At 46.3% G+C, this 25,373-nt stretch overlaps 2 protein-coding genes and 1 long non-coding RNA gene across 14 annotated transcripts in view; 2 read left to right on the top strand and 1 right to left on the bottom strand.

The window, feature by feature from the left end:
* LOC116968763 (calcitonin gene-related peptide type 1 receptor-like) overlaps nucleotides 1–19,301 on the bottom strand; it is a 47,015-nt gene extending 27,714 nt beyond the window's left edge. The window contains exons 1-2 of one of the 4 annotated variants that reach the window (XM_033015582.1): nucleotides 19,229–19,300; nucleotides 12,151–12,262 (exon numbers count right to left, since the gene is read on the bottom strand). The gene's annotated coding sequence lies outside the window, so the exon portion shown is untranslated. Of the gene's footprint in view, nucleotides 1–6,349; nucleotides 6,537–12,150; nucleotides 12,263–19,228 lie in introns of those variants that run through there. The other 3 variants (XM_033015583.1, XM_033015585.1, XM_033015581.1) reach the window with 3 other exon arrangements.
* LOC116968765 lies at nucleotides 6,615–18,986 on the top strand. Its single transcript, XR_004410524.1, has 3 exons — nucleotides 6,615–6,696; nucleotides 17,065–17,087; nucleotides 18,715–18,986. It is a non-coding gene; the product is annotated as an uncharacterized LOC116968765 (long non-coding RNA).
* A 2,746-nt stretch (nucleotides 19,302–22,047) lies between the features above and the next one.
* The window catches only part of smarcc2 (SWI/SNF related, matrix associated, actin dependent regulator of chromatin subfamily c member 2), a 65,359-nt gene continuing 62,033 nt past the window's right edge, over nucleotides 22,048–25,373 (top strand). For all 9 annotated transcript variants that reach the window (XM_033015686.1, XM_033015684.1, XM_033015685.1 and 6 more), the window contains exon 1: nucleotides 22,048–22,191. In XM_033015686.1, coding sequence (XP_032871577.1) covers nucleotides 22,081–22,191 — 111 coding nt within the window. In that variant the 5' untranslated portion in view covers nucleotides 22,048–22,080. The remainder of the gene's footprint in view (nucleotides 22,192–25,373) is intronic.

Here is a 25,373-nt window from a genome sequence, read left to right as displayed (position 1 = left end):
AAGGGGAAATCAAGCTTGACTAATCTTCTGGAATTTTTTGAAGATGTAACTAGGAAAATGGACAAGGGAGAGCCAGTGGATGTAGTGTACCTGGACTTTCAGAAAGCATTTGATAAGGTCCCACATAGGAGATTGGTGGGCAAAATTAGGGCACATGGTATTGGGTGTAGAGTGCTGACATGGATAGAGAAGTGGTTGGCAGACAGGAAACAAAGAGTAGGGATTAACGGGTCCCTTTCAGAATGGCAGGCAGTGACTGGTGGGGTACCGCAAGGCTCGGTGCTGGGACCCCAGCTATTTACCTAGCCACCCCATTCAGCTCGGTTTGATGACCTGCACTCTGCAATAGCAGAACAACCCCCCCTGGCCTCCTCTACAGTAACACTTGCCCTATCACAGCTCGAGCCAAGAGCTACCGCAAAACATACCTGATCCTGGGGCCTATTTGGGTGTCCCTGCTTGAAACAAAACCAACATGACTCATGCACTAAATATTATTTGTTTTCTTTACGAAACTCTTTATCGGGTTGTAATGCGAATTCCCAATATATTATCTTTGGCTCACGCTTGTGGTGGGAATGAAATATACTAAGAAGAGAAACTCCTGTCATTTGCCTTCATTTTTTAGTCTGAGAACAAGCCAAACCTTTTATTGTATTTAATGAAAAATCACAATCAAATGCAGTCTTCCGATAATATGGTGCTGAGGGGCAGTCAGTTGATAACTTGGTTCAGGACAAGTAGATTCCAAAGTCCCCTTATCAAATACATCAATCTTTATTACTATAAATTCCTGTCTAGAAAAATAATTAAACTCCGACATGAACAGAACATGTCATAATTTAATGCACCCTTCATTTAATGTCTTCAATACACACCACCATCCAGAAAAAAGATGAGTTCTTCCAGCCTGGGGCCTATTTGGGTGTCCCTGCTTGAAACTCAAACCGAGTTCTTCCAGGAGTTTGTTTCTTTTGCTGCAGATTCCAGCATTTACAGTCTCTTCTTTCTCCCCTGCAAGTTCCCTGCCCAGATCTCCCCTACCTGATGATCTAGCTGAAGGTCATCTCTTATCAGTTTCACCAGATCCACTGATGCCTGGAACCACTCAGGGCTAGCTAGCCCAATACTACCGACTCAAACCGCAGTTTGCCTCCGACCAAACCAGACTAACATTGAATCTATTATATTGAGCATTGTCACTTGAATTCTGAAGCCAAACATTGAACCAATTTTTCAAGGACCCAAAGGTACACAAAATTGCTGGGGAAACTCAGCGGGTGCAGCAGCATCTATGGAGCGAAGGAAATAGGCAACGTTTCGGGCCTTCAAGGACCCTGTTCGGCCTGCTGGGTGAATATATGTTGGACTTTTTAAAACAGCTCTTTGTCATTATTGTTCTGCCATGGTCTGCACATACTTCCTGTTTCATACACAGCCTCTCCCAAATTATTAATATAGAACACAGAACAGTGCAGCACAATAACAGGCCCTTCGGCCCACAATGTCTGTGCCAAACATGATGCCAAGACCAACTTTTATCTTCCTGTGAATTCTTCTATTCAGCTGGATCGATCCTGACCTTGAGTACTGTCTGTGTGGAGTTTGCGTGTTCTATCTGTGATTGCATGGATTGCCCCCGGCTGCTCCAATTTCCTCCCACATCCCAAAGACGTGCAGGTCTATAGGTTAATTGGCCTCTGTAAATTGCCTGTACTGTGTAGGAAGTAGAATAACATAGAACTAGTGTGTACAGGTGATCATTGGTCACCATGGACTCGGTGGGCCGAAGGGCCTGTTTCCATGCTGTATCTCCTTTAAACTTTTCCCCTCTCACCTTAAAGCTATGCCCTCTAGTATTTGATTTTTTTCCATCCTGGGAAGAAGATTGTTATTTATGCCTCTCAACATTTTATATACTTCTATCAGGTCTCCCCGCAACCTCCAGCATTCCAGAAAAATCAACCCCATTCTGTGTAACCTCTCTCTGTAGCTAATACCCTCTAATCCAGGCAACATTCTGGTATATCTACTCTGCACCCTGTCTTCTTGGGCAGTCAGAAATGCACACAATATTCCAAATGTGGCCTAACCAAATGTGGCTACAATTTAGAAGATTGAGGGGGGATCTTATAGAAACGTACAAAATTCTTAAGGGGTTGGACAGGCTAGATGCAGGAAGATTGTTCCCGATGTTGGGGAAGTCCAGAACAAGGGGTCACAGTTTAAGGATAAGGGGGAAATCCTTTAAGACCGAGATGAGAAAAACATTTTTTTTCACACACAGAGAGTGGTGAATCTGTGGAATTCTCTGCCACAGAAGGTAATAATAATAATAATGGATGGGATTTATATAGCGCCTTTCTAATACTCAAGGCGCTTTACATCGCATTATTCATTCACTCCTCAGTCACACTCGGTGGTGGTAAGCTACTTCTGTAGCCACAGCTGCCCTGGGGCAGACTGACGGAAGCGTGGCTGCCAATCTGCGCCTACGGCCCCTCCGACCACCACCAATCACTCACACACATTCACACACAGGCAAAGGTGGGTGAAGTGTCTTGCCCAAGGACACAACGACAGTATGCACTCCAAGCGGGATTCGAACCGGCTACCTTCCGGTTGCCAGCCGAACACTTAGCCCATTTTGCCATCTGTCGTCAAGGTAGTTGAGGCCACAGTTCATTGGCTATATTTAAGAGGGAGTTAGATGTGGCCCTTGTGGCTAAAGGGATCAGGGGGTACGGAGAGAAGGCAGGTACAGGATACTGAGTTGGATGATCAGCCATGATCATATTGAATGGCGGTGCAGGCTCGAAGGGCCGAATGGCCTCTACTCCTGCACCTATTTTCTATGTATCTATAACCAAAGTCATATAATGTTGTAATTTCTCCTCCAAATTCATCACCACTTGGTTTCCAGCCACATTTCAGATCCATTCCTGATGGCGTAGAGAAACATAAATCTATAAAGATGAGAGTGAGCATAAAGAGGTCACAAAATGGACAATTGTAGTTCTGTTTTTTTATTGCACAAGGCCACTGGATATACAAGCAACAACCAGTATTTCAACAGCATCTTGAATGGAGTAAAATATCTCAAGATATTTAGCAGGGGCAGAATCAAAATAATGTCCATGCCAATGAGATGAAAAGAGAAAAAATGGGGTAGGTTTGAGGGTTTCCATGGAGGGATTTCAGGAGCAGGATACACGCAGCTGAGTTTTGGATTAGCTGAAGTTCATGGAGGTAAAAGATTAGAGGCTAGCCATGAGATCATTGGAACTGGTGATTCTGGAGATAATTGGGACGACAGATGGCACAATGGGCTAAGTGTTCGGCTGGCAACCGGAAGGTAGCCGGTTCGAATCCCGCTTGGAGTGCATACTGTCGTTGTGTCCTTGGGCAAGACACTTCACCCACCTTTGCCTGTGTGTGAATGTGTGTGAGTGATTGGTGGTGGTCGGAGGGGCCGTAGGCGCAGATTGGCAGCCACGCTTCCGCCAGTCTGCCCCAGGGCAGCTGTGGCTACAGAAGTAGCTTATCACCACCGAGTGTGACTGAGGAGTGAATGAATAATGCGATGTAAAGCGCCTTGAGTATTAGAAAGGCGCTATATAAATCCCATCCATTATCATTATTATTATAATTAAGACATGGATTCAGTTACTGCTGAGGTAGAGGATTAGATAGGGCTCTTAAAGATAGCGGAGTCAAGGGATATGGGGAGAAGGCAGGAACGGGGTACTGATTGGGGATGATCAGCCGTGATCACATTGAATGGCGGTGCTGGCTCGAAGGGCCGAATGGCCTCTACTCCTGCACCTATTGTCTATTGTACATTGTCACAGGTGAAGAGAGCCGCCCTCATCACAAAGACTGGAAAAGAACATGTAACTTGTTACAAGATACTTGTGTGGGGTGACTGGCTGAGGTTATGAGCCTGCATTATCATAAGGCCACATTTTCACAGAAAGGAGGCAATTGACAACAAAAATGAGGAACAGCAACAAAGAAAAGCTTCAATAGCAAGAATGGTTTCTTGGAACAGACAGGGTAATGACATGTATAAAGGAAAGACAGAAATAGTCCAGCTGGTTGTTGGAGCCTGTCTTTTCCTGGATTAGTGAAGTTCAGTCTTAACACTGTGCCCGCCTCTTCCCCATGTACATACAAGGTCCCGTGAGAAGTATAACAAACAAAACTTCTCAAGGTTAAAGGGAATCTTTTAAGGGTTTCTCATAGCTCTGAAATGTCCAATTAGAATAAATCAACACAAGCATATAATTGTCCGAGTGTATAATAACACAATCTATACGTAAACTTAATGCCATGTACCAATCAAATAGGCTGTGTTTTGACGAATAACCTCTCTCTGTGATGTCCCATTAAACACTAGGACGTCACGGTGGGGCAGCGGTAGAGTTGCTGCCTCACAGCGCCAGAGACTGGGTTCAATCCTGACTACGGGTGCTGTCTGTGCAGAGTTTGCACGTTCTCCCCATGATCTGCATGGCTTTTGTCCGGGTGCTTCAGTTTCCTCCCACACTCCAAAGATATACAGGTTTGTGGGTTAATTCACTTCGGTAAATTTGTAAATTGTCGCCAGTACGTGTAGGATAATGTGTAGGAAGGAACTGCAGATGCTGGTTTACACCGAAGATAGACACAAAAAGCTGGAGTAACTCAGCGGGACAGGCAGCATCTCCGGAGAGAAGGCATGGGTGACGTTTCTTCTTCAGACTAAGAGTCAGGGGAGAGGGAAACTGGAGATGTAGATGAGTAAGGTGTGAAAACGTCAGATCAAAGCGGATGATGATCAAGGAAAATGTAGAATGGTTTATTGTCAGCTGAGGGGAAGGTGACAACGAGGCATACAATCAGTAAAATGTAATCAGGAGGACAGTGAAACTAGCTGGAGAACTAGGATGGGAGAGGGACAGAGAGAGAGGGAAAGCAAGAGCTACTTGAAGTTAGAGAAGTCAATATTTATACCACTTGGTTGTAAGCTGCTTGAAGGACAGTGTTAGTGTGCGGGGATCGCTCGTTGCTGCGGACTCAGTGGGCCAAAGGGCCTGTTTCCGCACTGTACCTCTAAACTAAACTAAACTCCCAGGGCAGTAATGCCCCTGTCCCACTTAGGAAACCTGAATGGAAACATCTGGAGACTTTGTGCCCCACCCAAGGTTTCCGTGCGGTTCCCGGAGGTTTTTGTCAGTCTCCCTACCTGCTTCCACTACCTGCAACCTCCGGCAACTGCCTGCAACCTCCGGGAACCGCACGGAAACCATAGGTGGGGCGCAAAGTCTCCAGGGGTTTCCGTTCAAGTTCAAGTTCAAGTGAGTTTATTGTCATGTGTCCCTGTATAGGACAATGAAATTCTTGCTTTGCTTCAGCACACAGAACATAGTAGGCATTTACTACAAAACAGATAAGTGTGTCCATATACCATGATATAAATATATACACACATGAATAAATAAACTGGTAAAGTGCAAATAACAGAAAGTGGTTATTAATAATCAGAGTTTTGTCCGAGCCAGGTTTAATAGCCTGATGGCTGTGGGGAAGTAGCTATTCCTGAACCTGGTCGTTGCAGTCTTCAGGCTCCTGTACCTTCTACCTGAAGGTAGCAGGGAGATGAGTGTGTGGCCAGGATGGTGTGGGTCTTTGATGATGCTGCCAGCCTTTTTGAGGCAGCGACTGCGATAAATCCCCTCGACGGAAGGAAGGTCAGAGCCGATGATGGACTGGGCAGTGTTTACTACTTTTTGTAGTCTTTTCCTCTCCTGGGTGCTCAAATTGCCGAACCAAGCCACGATGCAACCTGGCAGCATGCTCTCTATTGTGCACCTGTAGAAGTTAGAGAGAGTCTTCCTTGACAATCCGACTCTCCGTAATCTTCTCAGGAAGTAGAGGCGCTGATGAGCTTTTTTGATAATTGCGGTTTCCTAAGTGGGACAGGGGCATAAAGCACCAATTTCTGTCGGGCACAGTTCACTGGCGCGTGCGTATTGGCACAAGATAGTTGAGATTAAACTATAACCAGGGATATACAGGGATTCCCGTCACTAATATCGCCCTCCACCACACTGAATGTTTCTACCTTTAGTTTCCCCTACTGCTCTCAGCAGTGGGTGTACTGACCATCATGACCAGTATTGCACAAGACTAATGGCATAATAAACACGAGTTCACAGTCCAATACTGGTATCATATCACACATTATACAGCATGCAACAAGCTAGTGTGATTAGAACTCAGTAAATGGGTAAAATCTTCAATTACCAGTCAAATATTCGCCACGAAACTTTAACAAACTGAATAGAGTGCAAGTTAAAAGATTTACCTCTCTAGTATTTCAGTTTTCTTTCATCAATCCTTCAGGACACCACATGTTTAACTCTCTTGGGACAAACAGCCCTTATTTCAACAACGTTTTTAACAGAGGTTTTTCTCAGCACAAAAAAACAGGACCCAAGAGTTTGCGATCTAGCAAGATTCTACTCATCTACCGGCTGGAGTTTTATGTAAGGCTGCTGCTGACTGCCACCAGCTGGGAATCATTTCCTCTCGTGGGAATCCTTCATCAGCAGCAGCAGCCAGCAGAGGCAGAGGCAGATTTGGGACAATGCAGCGAGCAGCCTACACCAGCACAGGGAAAGTAATACAGCTGATTTTGTCCCGACATTTCAGGTGAAACCTCGCCCACGGTGTTCTGTAACTGCTGCCACAGCCCTCCGTTGCTGAATTCCAAAAATTTTCAATAAGGCTACTCTGTATTGCTCTAATCACTCTACAGGTCTACATAACAGACATCATTAGAATCTATTTGTTTAAGAAGGAACTGCAAATGCTGGAAAATCCCCACTCCCTTTCCTGTTGGAGATATACAAGAAGCAGAGCATCAGTAGAGCCATCTCCATCATCCAAGACCCCTACCACCCATCACACCACATCTTCTCTATTCTGCCATCTGGGAAGAGGTACAGGAGCATCAGCTGCAAAACCAGCAGGATGCTCCACAGCTTCTTCCCACAGGCAATAAGACTGATTAACGGACTGTGTCCCCTCCCCAAATATCGCTCACCAACACATTCAACCCCGTCCATACTTTGACAGTTAGGCATCTGTCAAAGTAAAGCCACTGGTACACAAAAAATGCTGGAGAAACTCAGCGGGTGCAGCAGCATCTATGGAGCGAAGGAAGACTGTGGAGATGCAGCATTGGGAAGGAGGAAATATTACTAATTGTTGTAAAATGTCTATGTTCTTTGATTGGCTTCCTCTTGGTTTCTTGATCCTCCAAAATATTCCAACTGGAATTTAAACTGGAGGTGGTGAAGGGAGGGATTAAGCCACTGTGGGCCCCAAATGAAATAAGATCAAATGGATCTCAACACAATTGATTGTAAGACCAGCCGTCTCTAACTAAAGACACAGAGCATAGGAGCCTATTCCTTTCCCAGCGTTAAAAGCCATCATGGAACACACATCCAGTTCATTTTTTAAAAAGTGCTTTTTTTTTTGCAGAATACATGCTGGCAGGAAACAGCAAATTCAGTCCCTTGAGAAAACGACTCCGCTTTTCCATAGAGTTTCTTCAAACAGGAATATGGCTCAGAGTTAAACAATGACATGTAGTGAAACATTCTGCCCTTGATCAGGGCCACTGAGTTTATAAAAATAACTTGTATTCAATTCTAATTTAAGAACGCATTTCAATTCCACACACTGGCCTCACTCGGCCTTTAACGCAGCCTCATGTGCTAGCTACTGTGTCGTCCTACGCATATTGGGCAGGCCATGGTCTATGTGCATACCCTACACCAAAGTAGACAGACAGTCTGAAGAAGGGTCCAAACCTGAAACCTGTCCCGACCTGTCCACATCCTCCAGAGATGCTGCCCAACTCGGTGAGTTTCTCTTGCACTTTGTGTCTTTTTCCCCCCAAAAACAGACACACTATAACCAGGCAGACAGAGGAAAAGATTGAAGGACGTGGTCAAAGCCTCCTTGAAGAAATGCAACATCCCACCCACATGTCTGCTACCTCCTGCCCCATATGTGGAAGTGTTGCTGCATCCCACATTGGCCTTATCAGCCACCCCAGGACCCACAGAACAAGAGGGGGGAAAAGTCACCGTAATCCCAAGGGACTGCCCAAGAAATGCAGAAGTTGTACCAAACGTCCCAGGATTCTGTATCATAAAATCCATTCAATTTGTTTAATATACAATCTGCTGCTGATGGCCTGTAGTGTAACCGTGGAGTCAGGCAGCAAGGAAACTGGCCCTTTAGCTCAAGTTATAGATAAAGGGAAAAAAGGATACCCAGCAGGCACGTGCCATGAGTAATTACTCAGGGTAGGTTGTCAGTCGCCTTTTAAAAATCTTAAAAACCGCACATGCGCAGATCGTTCTCTCTGGTAGGCAGTCAGGTGACTTTTATAAAGTAATTTGTCTTCAAATGCCTTATCTCTTAATAAAATATTTAAAAGCATATAGCTCAAAGAAAGGGTATGGGTAGGGTATGCACATAGACCGTCTGAAGAAGGGTTTCGGCCCGAAACGTTGCCTATTTCCTTCGCTCCATAGATGCTGCTGCACCCGCTGAGTTTCCCCAGCAATTTTGTGTACCTAGCTCAAAGAAATTTACTTACCACGTTATTTGTACACATAGAAACATAGAAAATAGGTGCAGGAGTGGAGGCCATTCGGCCCTTCGAGCCTGCACCGCCATTCAACATGATCATGGCTGATCATCCAACTCAGTATCCCATCCCTGCCTTCTCTCCATACCCCCTGATCCCTTTAGCCACAAGGGCCACATCTAACTCCCTCTTAAATATAACCATATAACCATATAACAATTACAGCACGGAAACAGGCCATCTCGGCCCTACAAGTCCGTGCCCAACAACTTTTTTCCCTTAGTCCCACCTGCCTGCACTCATACCATAACCCTCCATTCCCTTCTCATCCATATGCCTATCCAATTTATTTTTAAATGATACCAACGAACCTGCCGCCACCACTTCCACTGGAAGCTCATTCCACACCGCTACCACTCTCTGAGTAAAGAAGTTCCCCCTCATGTTACCCCTAAACTTCTGTCCCTTAATTCTGAAGTCATGTCCTCTTGTTTGAATCTTCCCTATTCTCAAAGGGAAAAGCTTATCCACGTCAACTCTGTCTATCCCTCTCATCATTTTAAAGACCTCTATCAAGTCCCCCCTTAACCTTCTGCACTCCAGAGAATAAAGACCTAACTTATTCAACCTATCTCTGTAACTTAGTTGTTGAAACCCAGGCAACATTCTAGTAAACAAACTGGCCTCAACTACCTTCTGTGGCAGAGAATTCCACAGATTCACCACTCTCTGTGTGTGAAAAAAAATGTTTTCCTCATCTCGGTCCTAAAAGACTTCCCTCTTATCCTTAAACTGTGACCCCTTGTCCTGGACTTCCCAACATCGGGAACAATCTTCCTGCATCTAGCCTGTCCAACCCCTTAAGAGTTTTGCAAGTTTCTCGAACTGCATTCTTCTCTCTTTGTATCTTGTGATATTCTTAAGATAATGACAATCCATGTTTGAAAACCCCGACAAGAAACCTGCGCTGCACATGTGCAGTACACTGCTGTGCATGCGCAGTACGCTGCCCAGCTCATGCATGCAGTCTACGGCAAAGATCCTATAGCCGGGGGGGATAAGGCCTAGTGTGTGTGAAGTTGCGGGGAGGTTTACAATGTTTCTTATTTACAATGTTTCTTATTTAATGTCCCTTGTCTAGTCTGAAATAAAGTTCATTATTGGATCAGAAGAAATATAATTGTGTGTTATATGATTATATACATTTATATAATTTTCATGTATGTGTGTTTATAAACATTTTATTCTTTAACAAGAATTAACAGAATGATGAATCTAACCCTATATCACACACACACAATAACTTCCCCCGCAATGTCAATCACCCTGCGAGTCGGGTCGGTTCCGGTTACTACAAAATCAACTCAAACTCTGCTTGTGAACCATTGAAAAAGAAATGATTTAAAAAACATTAAAAAAGACAATTACCAGAATCAAATGTTATTGTTGACAAGAAGTATGAACTGACAGATTTATGAATCTAACCCACACAAACGGTTGCCCCACAACATTGATTACACTGCGAGTCGGGTCGGCTCAGGTAGGCTCAGGTTACTAAAATGGGCGTGGAAAAATGCCCATGATCCCCTCCATAGCTTCTACACATCAGTCCATTGCATTTCGCAGGAGTAGCCTATCTTGCTCTGCTATAGGATCTTTGGTCCACGGTGCAAAGGCAGAATTTCAGCTGCCTTCAGCTCCCCTGTCATTGATGGCTTGAAGCAGCGTGGGGCACTTTTGCGTATTAAATGTACTCCGGATGAAAGGCACGGAGAATTATGTGGGAGAGTTTAGTTCAGAGATACAGCGCGGAAACAGGCCCTTTGGCCAAACGAGTCAGCACTAATCAGCGATCCCCGCACACACTAACACTATCCTACACACGAGGGACAGTTTACATTTTTGCCAAGCCAATTGCCTACAAACCTGTACGTCTTTGGAGTGTGGCAGGAAACCAGGAGAACGTACAAACTCCATATAGACAGTACATATAGAAACATAGAAACATAGAAATTAGGTGCAGGAGTAGGCCATTCGGCCCTTCGAGCCTGCACCGCCATTCAATATGATCATGGCTGATCATCCAACTCAGTATCCCGTACCTGCCTTCTCTCCATACCCTCTGATCCCCTTAGCCACAAGGGCCACATCTAACTCCCTCTTAAATATAGCCAATGAACTGGCCTCGACTACCCTCTGTGGCAGAGAGTTCCAGAGATTCACCACTCTCTGTGTGAAAAAAGTTCTTCTCATCTCGGTTTTAAAGGATTTCCCCCTTATCCTTAAGCTGTGACCCCTTGTCCTGGACTTCCCCAACATCGGGAGCAATCTTCCTGCATCTAGCCTGTCCAACCCCTTAAGAATTTTGTAAGTTTCTATAAGATCCCCTCTCAATCTCCTAAATTCTAGAGAGTATAAACCAAGTCTATCCAGTCTTTCTTCATAAGACAGTCCTGACATCCCAGGAATCAGTCTGGTGAACCTTCTCTCGTAGTCAGGACCGAACCCAGGTCTCTGGCGCTGTGAGGCAGCCATTCTATCGCTGCGCCACCGTGCTGCCCTTAGAGGATGAGAATTTGGAAGGTGCTGGCCGGAGAGGCATGACAAGTACAGGTAGGTTAACGTGAGGGGAAATATATTCAATAGGAACCTTAGGGGTGACTATTTCACACAAAGGGAGGTGGACAATAAACAATAAACTCACTTGAACTTGAACTTGGGTGTATGGAACGAGTTGCCGGAGGAGGTAGTTGAGGCCGGGACTATCGCAACATTTAAGAAACATTTAGACAGGTACATGGATAGGACAGGTTTCGAGGAATATGGACCAAACGCAGCCATGTGGGACTACAGTAGATGTGGTCGGTGTGGACAAATACAATATCAGAGGTTCAAGTTTATAGTTGAAGAGTTGGAACATTTTCACTCAGCTGATGCAGGAATTGAAACGAAAGGAAGAGGCATACAAAGAAACAGAATTAAATCATTAATTAAAAAGCACTCTAGATTCCAGTTCCGGAGTAGATTTCCCCCATCATTTTATCTTACTCTCAACTGATTCATCTGGATAATAACATCAGTAAAAGCCCATTTGTTATCCATTTGAAATCATTCAAAAAACGTATTTCAATGTTTTACATAGTTTCATGTTTAAAGATGGTTAGTATGGAAACAGGCCCTTCGGCCCACCAAGTCCACGCCGACCATCGATCTCCTGTTCATACTAGTTCCGTGTTACCCCACTTTCTCATCCACTCCCGACACACTAGGGGCAATTTACAGAGGGGATTCACCTGCACACCCGCACGTCTTGGACATTAGAAGAAGCCATGATAACAATTTTAAACAATAGCAGATTAACCTGGATCTCCCAACACCGGCCACAAAATGTGTAGGGGGTGATAGATCGAAGATTAAATCTTTTTCTCGTCAATGGAGACTGAAGGTTGCCATGATTATTTGTATTCACTACAGTGACGAGTATAAGGTCATCTTACCTGTAGATGTAGTGGCGACTCTTCCAAGTTAAGGGACCAGACCCTCAGTAGCAAAGCACAGTACCTACCCCATTACAAGCAATGAAACAATGTTGGTGATGTTGTCAAAATGCTGTAGGGGGAAGAAACGCTATTTACAGCACAGCCACAGGAAGGGCATGTGCCTGTGCAAAGTGTTCAGCCCAGCCTCCTGCATGTGTAATGCATTCTAGACAAATAAACACAATAGCGCGGCTAGTTTGAGCTATAAATCAGATTGTTGGACCGTCATCAACTCAAACACACAGAGAAATGACTGTACAGATTAGTTGACAACTGTAAGAGGATGTGGGAACAAGCCACGAGACAGGGGAAGGGAAGCCGATGAACTTTATAGAAACTCTCCTGCAGGAGGATCATGGAGACCACAACCCTGAAGCCCAAGCATAACTGATCAAAATTGCGCAAAATGAGGACTCAGATGTGCCTGTTACAACTCCTCTCCTTTGTCGATTTGCTACTGTCATTGACCCGAAACATTGTTTCCCTTTCCACAGTTGTCCGACTTGCTGAGTGTTGCACGGAAACGTAGACAATAGGTGCAGGAGGAGGCCATTCGGCCCTTCGAGCCAGCACTGCCATTCATTGTGATCATGGCTGATCATCCACAAACAGTTAACCGTTCCTGCCTTCTCCCCATATCCCTTGACTCCACTAGTCCTAAGAGCTCTATCTAGCTCGCTTTTAAATTCATCCAGTGACTTGGCCTCCACTGCCCTCTGTGGCAGAGAATTCCACAAATTCACAACCCTCTGGCTGAAAACACTTCTCATCTCAGTTTTAAATGACCTCCCCTTTATTCTTAGACTGTGTGGCCCCTGGTTCTGGACTCCCCCAACATTGGGAACATTTTTCCTGCATCTAGTTTGTCCAGTCCTTTTATAATTTTGTATGTTTACTAGACCAAGTGGAGGCCCGCTGGGTGTGTTTCCCCCAATGCGCAGTTGGAGGGGGGGAGAGGGGGGTTGGAGGGGGGGAGAGGGGGGTGGAGGAGAGGAGAGGGGGGTGGAGGAGAGGAGAGGGGGGTTGGAGGGAGGTAGAGGGGGGTGGAGGAGAGGAGAGGGGGGTGGGGGGGGGGGGCAGAGGGGGAGAGGGGCAAGGGGGGAGAGGAGAGAGGGGAGGGGAGAGGGGGGAGAGAGTGGGGAGGGGGGGGAAGGGAGGGGGGGGGGAAGGGATTAAAACATTTGTTTTAAAGTGCGTGAAGTGCGTATGTTGGAGTATTAATTGAAGAACATCCAATAGTGCAGAAGATTTACCAGTCTAGACTATTGGATGATTTTAATTGTTTGTGTTTTGTGTATTTTTAGTTACTTTAAGAGCTTTATTTTTAAACTTTGAGCTTTAAACAGTAAAACTCCAGTAATCTTCATATGTGAGTTAACATCATTTGACTCTAAGTAACTACTGTAAGGGTGGCTCGGCAGGTAGAGTTGCTGCCTCACAGCGCCAGAGACCCGGGTTCGATCCCGACTACGGGTGCTGCCTGTACGGAGTTTGTACGTTCTCCCCGTGACCTGCGTGGGTTTTCTCCGGGAGCTCCGGTTTCCTCCCACACTCCAAAGACGTGCACTAAACTGAATCTCAGATAGAGGTTACCTGACTTGAGCACCTCAGATTTGGATGAACCATGAGATCCCCTCGCTGAAGGCTATGCGTTCCAGTCAGATAAATGCGAGCATCGAATTCTTTGGCACGCAGTCCTTGACACACCTACTGACGAAGGCTGTGGTGCCGAGTCCTTGAACACGGACCAGTCCACCAACTTAAAGCAGTCACGTAGGAGCTGATCTACTTCCTCAGACCGGCACTCTACGATTTCCTGTACCGGATTCTCACGCTTCAGTTTCTGCTTGCAAGCAGGAACAAGAAATACATGCTGCCGCTAAACATATAATACATTTAATAAACATCTTACCTCCTTGTACTTTGACTTACATTCCACGTCTAAAAGCAAATCAATGGGAAAATGAACCTTGCACAGGTCTAACATATCACCGTGGCTCCCCAGTGAAACACAGGGAAATATCAAAAAGATTGGCCTCTCCCAGAGATCTCTTTGAGGCTGAACACTGGCATTTTCGATTGGAACCACTTGCCAAATTAGTAAGATCAGGCCCGTTATTGTAAGACATCATTACATATAGGTGCATAACATAAAGTGTTGGAGGCACTCAGCGGGTCATCTGTGCCTCCATCAAGCATGATTTCCCCTTCGTAAATCCATGCTGACTCGGACCGATCCTGTTACTGCTATCCAAATGTGCCGCTATTTCATCTTTTATAATTGACTTCAGCATCTTCCCCACCACCGATGTCAGGCTAACTGGTCTATAATTCCCCGTTTTCTCACTCCCTCCTTTCTTAAAAAGTGGGATAACTTTAGCTGCCCTCCAATCCACAGGAACTGATCCTGAGTCAATAGTACACGCCTGTACCCCGCAATTCCCTCCAACACAAGGGGTGTCACGGTGGCGCAGCGGTAGAGTTGCTGCCTCACAGCGCCAGAGACCCAGGTTCGATGCTGACTACGGGCGCTGTCTGTACGGAGTTTGCACGTTCTCCCCGTGACCTGTGTGGGTTTTCTCCGGGTGCTCCGGTTTCCTCCCACACTCCAAAGACGTGTGGGTTTGTAGGTCAATTAGCTTCTGTAAAAATTGTAAATTGTCCCTAGTGTGTGTGTGTGTAGGATAGTGTTAGTGTGCGGGGATAATAATAATAATAATGGATGGGATTTATATAGCGCCTTTCTAATACTCAAGGCGCTTTACATCGCATTATTCATTCACTCCTCAGTCACACTCGGTGGTGGTAAGCTACTTCTGTAGCCACAGCTGCCCTGGGGCAGACTGACGGAAGCGTGGCTGCCAATCCGCGCCTACGGCCCCTCCGACCACCACCAATCACTCACACACATTCACACACAGGCAAAGGTGGGTGAAGTGTCTTGCCCAAGGACACAACGACAGTATGCACTCCAAGCGGGATTCGAACCGGCTACCTTCCGGGGATCACTGGTCGATGCTGATTGGATGGGCCGAAGGGCCTGTTTCTGCGATGTATTTCTAAACTAAACACAATGGAGCCGTTGCTATGGCGCTATTTCCAGTGATGTCATAAAGCGGCAGTTGCCATGGGTACACCTAGCCTTCTGCTCATTTTGGCTGGTGTGCTGGAGCAGAGTGGGTGTGGATCGTTTACATCGCAACACGCACGATAAATATATCCACTTGAAAGCACTTTCTTCTTCGCCATGAGAGCCAAGGTAAAACTGCCCCAAATGCAACAATGAGACGAATGGAAACTAAATGGGATCCAGTCAGGATAAATGGGAAACTAATGGAAGATCAATGGGATAAAGCAGAGAACAACAGGGACTTTGGGTCAGTGTAGGTTCAATGTTTACAGGATGTGGGCAGAAACTGGAGCACCAGGGAGCTGGGGGGGGGGGAACACACGCATGGCCAGTTCAGTTTGTTGTCACGTGTACCGAGGTACAGTGAAAAGCTTTTTGTTGCGTGCTAACCAGTCAGCAGAAAGACTATACATGATTACAATCGATCCATTTACAGTGTATAGATACAGGATAAGGGAATAACGTTTAGTACAAGGTAAAGCTAGCATAGTCCGATCAAGGATAGTCCAAGGGTCACCAATAAGGTAGATAGTAGTTCAGGACCGCTCTCAGGTTGTGGTAGGACGGTTCAGTTTCCTGATAACAGCTGGGAAGAAACTGTCCCTGAATCTGGAGGTGTGTGTGCGTTCGTTTTCACACTTCTGTACCTTTTGCCCGATGGGAGAGGGGAGAAGAGGGAGTGGCCAGGGTGCGAGAAAAGTCGTTGGTGATATTGACTGCCAGATATTTGAAGTTCACAACTATCTCTACTTCGGCACCATCAATGGAAACTGGGGCATGCGTCCCTCTATGCTTCCTGAAGTCCATCATTATCTCCTTTGCCTTGCAGACATTGAGAGAAAGGTTGTTATCTCAACACCAGGGCACGAGGTTCTCAATCTCCTTCCTGTACTCCGACTCACCATTATTTGATATCCAGCCACAGGGAAAACATGTCAACTCCACAAAGGCAGCACTGTAGGTCAGGAGTAAATCAGTTGCACCATTGTGAAGCAGTCTTCATTCTAGGTTCTGGTTCAAAAGATCATAAGACATAGGAGCAGAATTAGGCCATTCGGCCCATCGGCCTGTAGGTCTGTGTCCAAGATGGCTGCCGTGAAGAGAGAGTGGACGCTGGCGCGCTTTGGCTGCCGCTGCTCTCTCTTCACACTGTGTTTTTGATTTTCTGTTTTTGGATTGAATTCTGTTTTTAATTTGTGTCTCTGTGATGTCTTTATTACTTGTTATATTCCGATTATATGTTTTTATTCCGATTACTATGTAAGGTGTCCTTGAGATGTCTGAAAGGCGCCCATTAAATAAAATTTATTATTATTATTATTATCAAATCTACTCCACCATTCAATCACGGCTGATCTATTTTTCCCTCTCAACCCCATTCTCTTGCCTTCTCCCCGTGACCTATGACACTCCTTCTAATCAAGAACCTATCAATCACTGCTTTGAAGATAGCCAAAGACTCGGCCTCCACAGCCATCTGTGGCAATGAATTCCACAGATTCACCGCCCTCTGGCTAAAGGAATTCCTCCTCATCTCCTTTCTAAAGGTGCATCCTTTAATTCTGAGGCTGTGCCCTCTGGTCCTAGACTCTCCCATTAATGGAAACATCCTCTCCACATCCACTCTATTCACCTCTCACTACCCGGGAATTCCATTTCACATCCAGGAATTGTAAGAGTGTGAGGTGGGGGAGAGGAAACGTGTTCGATGTACAATGTTAATCTTTCCTTTTCCTTTACAGTGGAGGAAGAAGCGCATGCGCAGGTACGTCTCACCCCAGCTAATTCTCCTCTAACTTGAAATTAAGTTGAAAATATAAAGAATTAGCTACCTTCATACGTGCATTAAGTCATAGGAGTAGAATTAAGCCATTTGGCCCATCAATCTACTCTGCCATTCAATCCTTCCCTCTCAACCCCAATCTCCTGCCTTCTCCCCGTAACCCCTGACACCTGCACTAATCAAGAATCTGTCAATCTCTGGGGTAAAAATACCCAGTTAATTGACCTCCACAGCTATCTATGCCAATGAAATCCACAGATTCACCACACTCTGACAAAATAAATTCCTACTCATCTCCTTTCTAAAGGTACGTCCTTTTATTCTGATGCTTGGTCCTCTAGTCCTAGACTCTCCTACCAGTGGAACCATCTTCTCCACATCCAGTCTATCCAGGCCTTTCACTATTCAATAAGCTTCAATGATGTGCCCCCTCATCCTTCCAATTTCCAGCGAGTACAGGCCAGGTGCCGCCAAACACTCATCATACAGTGCCCTCCATAATGTTTGGGACAAAGACCCATCATTTATTTATTTGCCTCTGTACTCCACAATTTGAGATTTGTAATAGAAAAAAATCACATGTGGTTAAAGTGCACATTGTCAGATTTTAATAAAGGCCATTTTTATAGATTTTGATTTCACCGTGTAGAAATTACAGCAGTGTTTATACATAGTCCCCCTCATTTCAGGGCACCATAATGTTTGGGACACACGGCTTCACAGGTGTTTGTAATAACTAAAGCAGAGAATGCTGGAAACACTCAGAAGTTCGGGCAGCCTCTGTGGAGAGAGAAAAACAGTCAACGTTTCATGTCCGACCTGGGAAAGATAGAGGTGCAAGTCGGTTCAAGTTAACACGGTGAAACGTACTTGTAGTTCACCCTTTCCTTGTCTAACAAAGGGTCACAGATACAACACATTGACTATTTCTCTTTCCACTGAGGCGGTCTGTCCTGAGTGTTTCCAGCATTTTCTGGTATTGTTACTAAGGTAAAATAGCAGAAAGCCAGAATCAAGAGGTTTGTCATATGTCCCAAAACTGAACGATGAAATCCTCACTTGTAGCATCACAACAGGTCTGTAAATGGGACGACGGATGGCACAATGGGCTAAGTGTTCGGCTGGCAACCGGAAGGTAGCCGGTTCGAATCCCGCTTGGAGTGCATACTGTCGTTGTGTCCTTGGGCAAGACACTTCACCCACCTTTGCCTGTGTGTGAATGTGTGTGAGTGATTGGTGGTGGTCGGAGGGGCCGTAGGCGCAGATTGGCAGCCACGCTTCCGTCAGTCTGCCCCAGGGCAGCTGTGGCTACAGAAGTAGCTTACCACCACCGAGTGTGACTGAGGAGTGAATGAATAATGCGATGTAAAACGCCTTGAGTATTAGAAAGGCGCTATATAAATCCCATCCATTATTATTATTAAATACAGTATGCAATAGATAGTAAACAAAGAAAAAAAACAATGAAAAAACATAATGCGAGTCACCTACTTCTGGACTAAAAGGTTTTAACGGGAAATTTAAAGTAAGTGTGTGTTTGTGTTACTGTAGTGATTTAGCCACTGCCATTCTACTTTTTCAATATTTAATAATCAATTTCTTGTTACAGATTGAAACGCAAGAGGCGAAAGATGAGGCAAAGGTCCCAATAACTTCACGTAGAGTTACTGTTGACCTTTGTACTGTCAAATTGCAAAGCAAAGAGGAATTGCAATGAGTCTTGTTCGCTTGGGGCACGACCATCAATGTCCAAACACCATATTCATCACATTTGCTTTATCTTCTTGAACTCAAGAATGAAGTTGCACTGGACGTTGTATGTTGAAGCAGTAACTCTGTAATAAATGTTTTTTTCTTGTTTACCATGAGCTGGCAAGGCTAATCATTGTACGATGTTAGAATAACAAATCTCAATCATGGGTCCAAAAAACACTTGACCAACAAAATGGTGTTTGGTCCAAAAAACACTTGACCAACAAAATGGTGTTTGGTCTTCATCCGGCTGTTCTGGGAGAAATAAAACACCAGTAACAAAGACAGGGGGGAAAAATTGCTAAGTTTCTCCGCAGTCCATGCACACAAATTCATCGTTTAAGACCTGCGAGGATAGAGAAAAGTGTGACCCATTGAAATGTGAACAACTGTACAGCCACGCCCTTGGGGCCAGGAGATCCGACCTCTGCCCGGGGTGACACAGCATCATGGGGGCACGGTGCAGGGCCGGATTAAGACCCATAGAGGCCCTAAGCACTTAAAAGATGTTGGTGCCCCCACATATATGTAATTCAAAATATAAACAATAATAAACCATAAAATACATTTTTTTATTTTTCAAAATGAAACAAAACTAACAGTACGATGGAAAATAATGTTTATTTTTGTATACTTCCAGTTTATTTATGTTTGAAAAGTTTTCCCCTACTTTTTTTATTGCAAAGTCCTCAAATTTAATCTTACGTAACACATCTGCTTCTATGCTTAGTAGAGATAAGGCATCCAGCCGGCCTTGTTGCATAGTTGTTCTTTAAGGATAAGGGGGAAATCTTTTAGGACCGAGATGAGGAAAACATTTTTCACACAGAGAGTGGTGAATCTCTGGAACTCTGCCACAGAAGGTAGTTGAGGCCACACAGTTCATTGGCTATATTTAAGAGGGAGTTAGATGTGGCCCTTGTGGCTAAAGGGATCAGGGGGTATGGAGAGAAGGCAGGTGCAGGATACTGAGTTGGATGATCAGCCATGATCATATTGAATGGCGAATGGTGCAGGCTTGAAGGGCCGAATGGCCTCTACTCCTGCACCTATTGTCAATGTTTCTATGTTGCTGATGGGATTTTTAATATACTTCAACTGAGAAAATGAACGCTCAGCTGAGCAATTTGTGACCATTAATGTTAAAAATATACAAAAGGCAATGTCTACATTTGAAAAGGCACACTCAATATTGTCTTCTCCAATTACGCACATATGAGTGAAACTGCTGGAGCTCAGCTGAGAAATTAGTGTTCAAGTTCTCTGGGTAAGCATCAATCAGTTTTTGACAACACTGAGAATACCTTTCAATTTCAGTAGATGTTGAAGTCATTGAAGCGACATTATGCTTATTTTGCTTGGTACACAAAAATGCTGGAGAAAAAACTCAGCAGGCGCAGCAGCATCTATAGAGCGAAGGAAATAGGCAACGTTTCGGGACGAAACTCTGAAGGAAATAGGCAACGTTTCGGGCCGAAACCCTTCAGGGTTTCGGCCCGAAACATTACCTATTTCCTTCGCTCCATAGATGCTGCTGCACCCACTGAGTTTCTCCAGCATTTTTGTGTACCTTCGATCTTCCAGCATCTGCAGTTCCTTCTTGAATGCTTATTTTGCTTCATGGTTAATCCAGTCCTGGCACGATGCCTCACTTTTGTTAAGGTGTCCTCCACCAACCGTGATGCCAAATATTGATTCGGCCATTTTATTCCTTCCCATTATCCATACCCCATTCTCACCCTGTGGTGGTCTCCGCCTACCTTATGCCCCTGTCCCACTTAGGAAACCTGAACGGAAACCTCTGGAGACTTTGCGCCCCACCCAAGGTTTCCGTGCGGTTCCCGGAGGTTTTTGTCAGTCTCCCCACCTGCTTCCACTACCTGCAACCTCCGGCAACCACCTGCAACCTCCGGGAACCGCACGGAAACCTTGAGCAGGGCGCAAAGTCTCCAGAGGTTTCCGTTCAGGTTTCCTAAGTGGGACAGGGGCATTATATGGGGCTGTCCCACTTAGGAGACTGGAACGGAAACCTCTGGAGACTTTGGGGCCCCACCCAAGGTTTCCGTGCGGTTCCCGGTGGTTCCCAGTTGTACCTCCGGCAACCTCCGGCAACCCCCGGCAACCAGCATCGCAACCGGCTTCGACTAAAAAATGACCGGTTTTTAAAACGGCAACCTATTTTTAGTCGCGTCCGGTTTTGTAGTCTTTGAAATAATCGTCGGAACATAGAAGAAGCGGAAAGCACTTTCGACCATTAGGGAGACTGACAAAAACCTCCGGGAACCGCACGGAAACCTTGGGTGTGGGGCCCAAAGTGTGAATGTGTGTGAGTGATTGGTGGTGGTCGGAGGGGCCGTAGGCGCAGATTGGCAGCCACGCTTCCGTCAGTCTGCCCCAGGGCAGCTGTGGCTACAGAAGTAGCTTACCACCACCAAGTGTGACTGAGGAGTGAATGAATAATGCGAAGGAATGAAATGGCCGAATCAATATTTGGCATCACGGTGGGTGGAGGACACCTTAACAAAAGTGAGGCATCGTGCCAGGGCTGGATTAACCATTAACATAGAAACATAGAAACATAGAAATTAGGTGCAGGAGTAGGCCATTCGGCCCTTCGAGCCTGCACCGCCATTCAATATGATCATGGCTGATCATCCAACTCAGTATCCCGTACCTGCCTTCTCTCCATACCCTCTGATCCCCTTAGCCACAAGGGCCACATCTAACTCCCTCTTAAATATAGCCAATGAACTGGCCTCGACTACCCTCTGTGGCAGGGAGTTCCAGAGATTCACCACTCTCTGTGTGAAAAAAGTTCTTCTCATCTCGGTTTTAAAGGATTTCCCCCTTATCCTTAAGCTGTGACCCCTTGTCCTGGACTTCCCCAACATCCGGAGCAATCTTCCTGGATCTAGCCTGTCCAACCCCTTAAGATAACCCCTTGAAAATAAGCATTGAAGAAGGAACTTGAGTGTTGAGCCTTGAGTATTAGAAAGGCGCTATATAAATCCCATCCATTATTATTATTATTATTAAAGTCTCGAGAGGTTTCCCTTCCAGTCTCCTAAGTGGGACAGGGGGCATTATGGCGACCAGACCGTAGCGGCGCCACTTGCTCTTGCTCCGTCCGGCCGCGGGGCGGCGCTGCAAGGTGCCGATACCCCGCCGTGACGCGGGGCGGCGCTGCCGGCTGCCGGGGCCGGGCTGTGGACGCTGCTGGAAGATGGCGGTGCGGAAGAAAGATGGAGGCCCAAATGTGAAATACTTCGAGTCGTCGGACACGGTGTCGCAGTTCGACAACGTGCGGGTGTGGCTGGGGAAGAATTACAAGAAGGTAAAGGTGGGCGGTGGGTGGATGGGTGGGGGAGGGGAGTGGAGTTCAGCTGCTGTGCGGCGGGTGGTGTAATTAAAACTGGGCCTGGGCTGGGCTTGTGAACACAAATAAGAAAGCTCGACTTATTATTTATGGTTATTAAAATGAGAGGAGGTGGCGGGGCGTCGCCAATCCCAGCTTCAACCGGTGTGAGGCATCGTGCGGCCAGTGGCGCCTCCCGGGGACGGTGGGCACCGTCAGGGCGGAGGCGCGGTCAGGTCACCTGGCCCCCGGAGGGAGGAGGGAGGAGGGAGCCCGCTCTGTGTGTTAGCCTGGACACACACACACACACACACACACACACACACACACACGCACACGCACACGCACACGCACACACACACACACACATACACACACACCACACACACCACACACACACACACACACACACACACACACGCACACACACACACACACACACACACACACACACACGCCACGCACACGCACACGCACCGCACACGCACACGCACCCACACGCACACGCACACGCACACGCACACACACACACACGCATTACACACACACTACACACACACTACACACACACACCACATACACCCCACACCACACACACACACACGCACACGCACACGCACACGCACACGCACACGCACACGCACACGCACACGCACACAGACACAACCACCCACACACACCACACACACACACACACACACACACACACACACACACACACACACACACACACACACACACACACACACACTCACACCTCCACACACACACACCACACACAACCCACACACCACACACACACCCACACCACACACACACCCCACACACACACCACACACACACACCCACCACCAACACACACCAAACCCACACACCACACCCACACACACACACACAGCACACACACACACACACACACACACACACACACACACACACACACACACACACACACACACACACACACACACACACACACACAGCACACACACACACCCACACACACACACACACACCACACACACACACACACACACCACACACACACACACACACACACACACACACACACACACACACACACACACAACCCACACCCACACACACACACACACACCACACACACACACACACACACACACACACATACACACACACACATATACACACACCACACACACACACATACACACACCACACACACACACACACACACACACACACCACACACACCACACACACACACACACACACAACACACAACAACACACACAACACACACACACACACACACACCACACACACACACACACACACACACACACACACACCACACACACACACACACACCACCACCACCACCACGCACACGCACACGCACACGCACACGCACACACACACACACCCCACACTCACCCACACACACACTACACACACACACCCCCACACACACACCCCACACACCACACACACACACACACACAGACAACTCACACACACCCCACACACACACACCCACACCCCACACACACACACACACCCATCCCCACACACCACACACACACATTTCTCCTCTGTATTTATCGAGAAGAAAGACAGGAGGACGGAGGAACTTGGGGCAATCAATTGAAGTGTCTTGAGAGCAGTCAGTGTTAAGGTTGAAGAGGTGCTGAAGGGACTATCATGTATGAAGGTGAACAAATCTCCAGGGCCTGATCAGATATATCCATAGAAACATAGAAAATAGGTGCAGGAGAAGGCCATTTGACCCTTCGAGCCAGCACCGCCATTCAATATGATCATGGCTGATCATCCAAAATCAGTCCCCTGTTCTGGCTTTTTCTTCATATCCCTTGATTCCCTTAGCCCTCAGAACTAAATCTAACTCTTTTGAAAACATCCAGTGAATTGGCCTCCACTGTCTTCTGTGGCAGAGAATTCCACAGATTCATAACTCTCTGGGCATAAAATGTTTTTCCTCATCTCAGTCCTAAATGGCCTCCCCCTTATTCTTAAACTGTGACCCCTGGTTCTGAACTCCCCCAACATCAGGAACATATTTCCTGCATCTACCCTGTCCAACCCTCTAAGAATTTTATGTTTCTACAAGATATCCTCTCATCCTTCTAAATTCCAGTGAATACAAGCCCAGTCAACCCATTCTTCCATCATACGTCAGTCCCGCCATCCTGGGAATTAACTTGGTAAACTTATGCTGCACTCCCTCAATAGCAATAATGTCCTTCATCAAATTAGGAGACCAAAATTGCACACAAGACTCCAGGTGTGGTCTCACCAGGGCCCTGTACAACGGCAGTAGGACCTCCTTGCTCCAAAACTCAAATCCTCTCACAATGAAGGCCAATTGGCTTTTTTCACTGCCTGCTGTATCTGCATGCTTACTTTCAGTGACTGATGTACAAGCACACCCAGGTCTCGTTGCACCTCCCCTTCTCCTAACCTGACACCATTCAGATATAATCTGTCTTCCTGTTCTTGCCACCAAAGTGGATAACCTCACATTTATCCACATTGTACTGCATCTGCCATGCTTCTGCCCACTCACCCAACCTATCCAAGTCACCCTGCAGCCTCATAGCATCCCCTTCGCAGCTCATACTTCCACCCAGTTTTGTGTCATCCGCAAACTTCGAGATGTTACATCTAATTCCATCTAGAGTTAATATATATTGTAAACAACTGGGGTCCTAGCACTGAGCCTTGCGGCACCCCACTAGTCACTGCCTGCCATTCTGAAAAGGACCCGTTAATTCCGACTCTTTGGTTCCTGTCTGCCAACCAGTTCTCTATCCATGTCAATACCCTACCCCCAATATCATGTGCTCTAATCTTGCACACTAATCTCTTGTGTGGGACCTTGTCAAAGGCTTTTTGAAAGTCCAGATACACCACATCCACTGGCTCTCCCTTATCCATTCTACTTGTTACATCCTCAAAAAATCCCAAAAGATTAGTCGAGCATGATTTTTCCTTCATAAATCCATGCTGACTGACCGATCCCGTCACAGATCCGATTGTGGGAAATCAGAGAGGAAATTGCGGGAGCCCTGGTTGAAATTTACGAGTTGTCTTTAAATACAGGAGAGGTGGCGGAAGACTGGAGGGTGGCAAATGTTGTGTGTCTATTCAAGAAGGGCTGC

The sequence above is a fragment of the Amblyraja radiata genome, chromosome 46 (assembly GCF_010909765.2).
Source record: "Amblyraja radiata isolate CabotCenter1 chromosome 46, sAmbRad1.1.pri, whole genome shotgun sequence".
Lineage (NCBI taxonomy): Eukaryota > Metazoa > Chordata > Chondrichthyes > Rajiformes > Rajidae > Amblyraja > Amblyraja radiata.
Note: the sequence above shows the minus strand (reverse complement) of the source record. Positions and strands in the feature narration are given on the sequence as shown.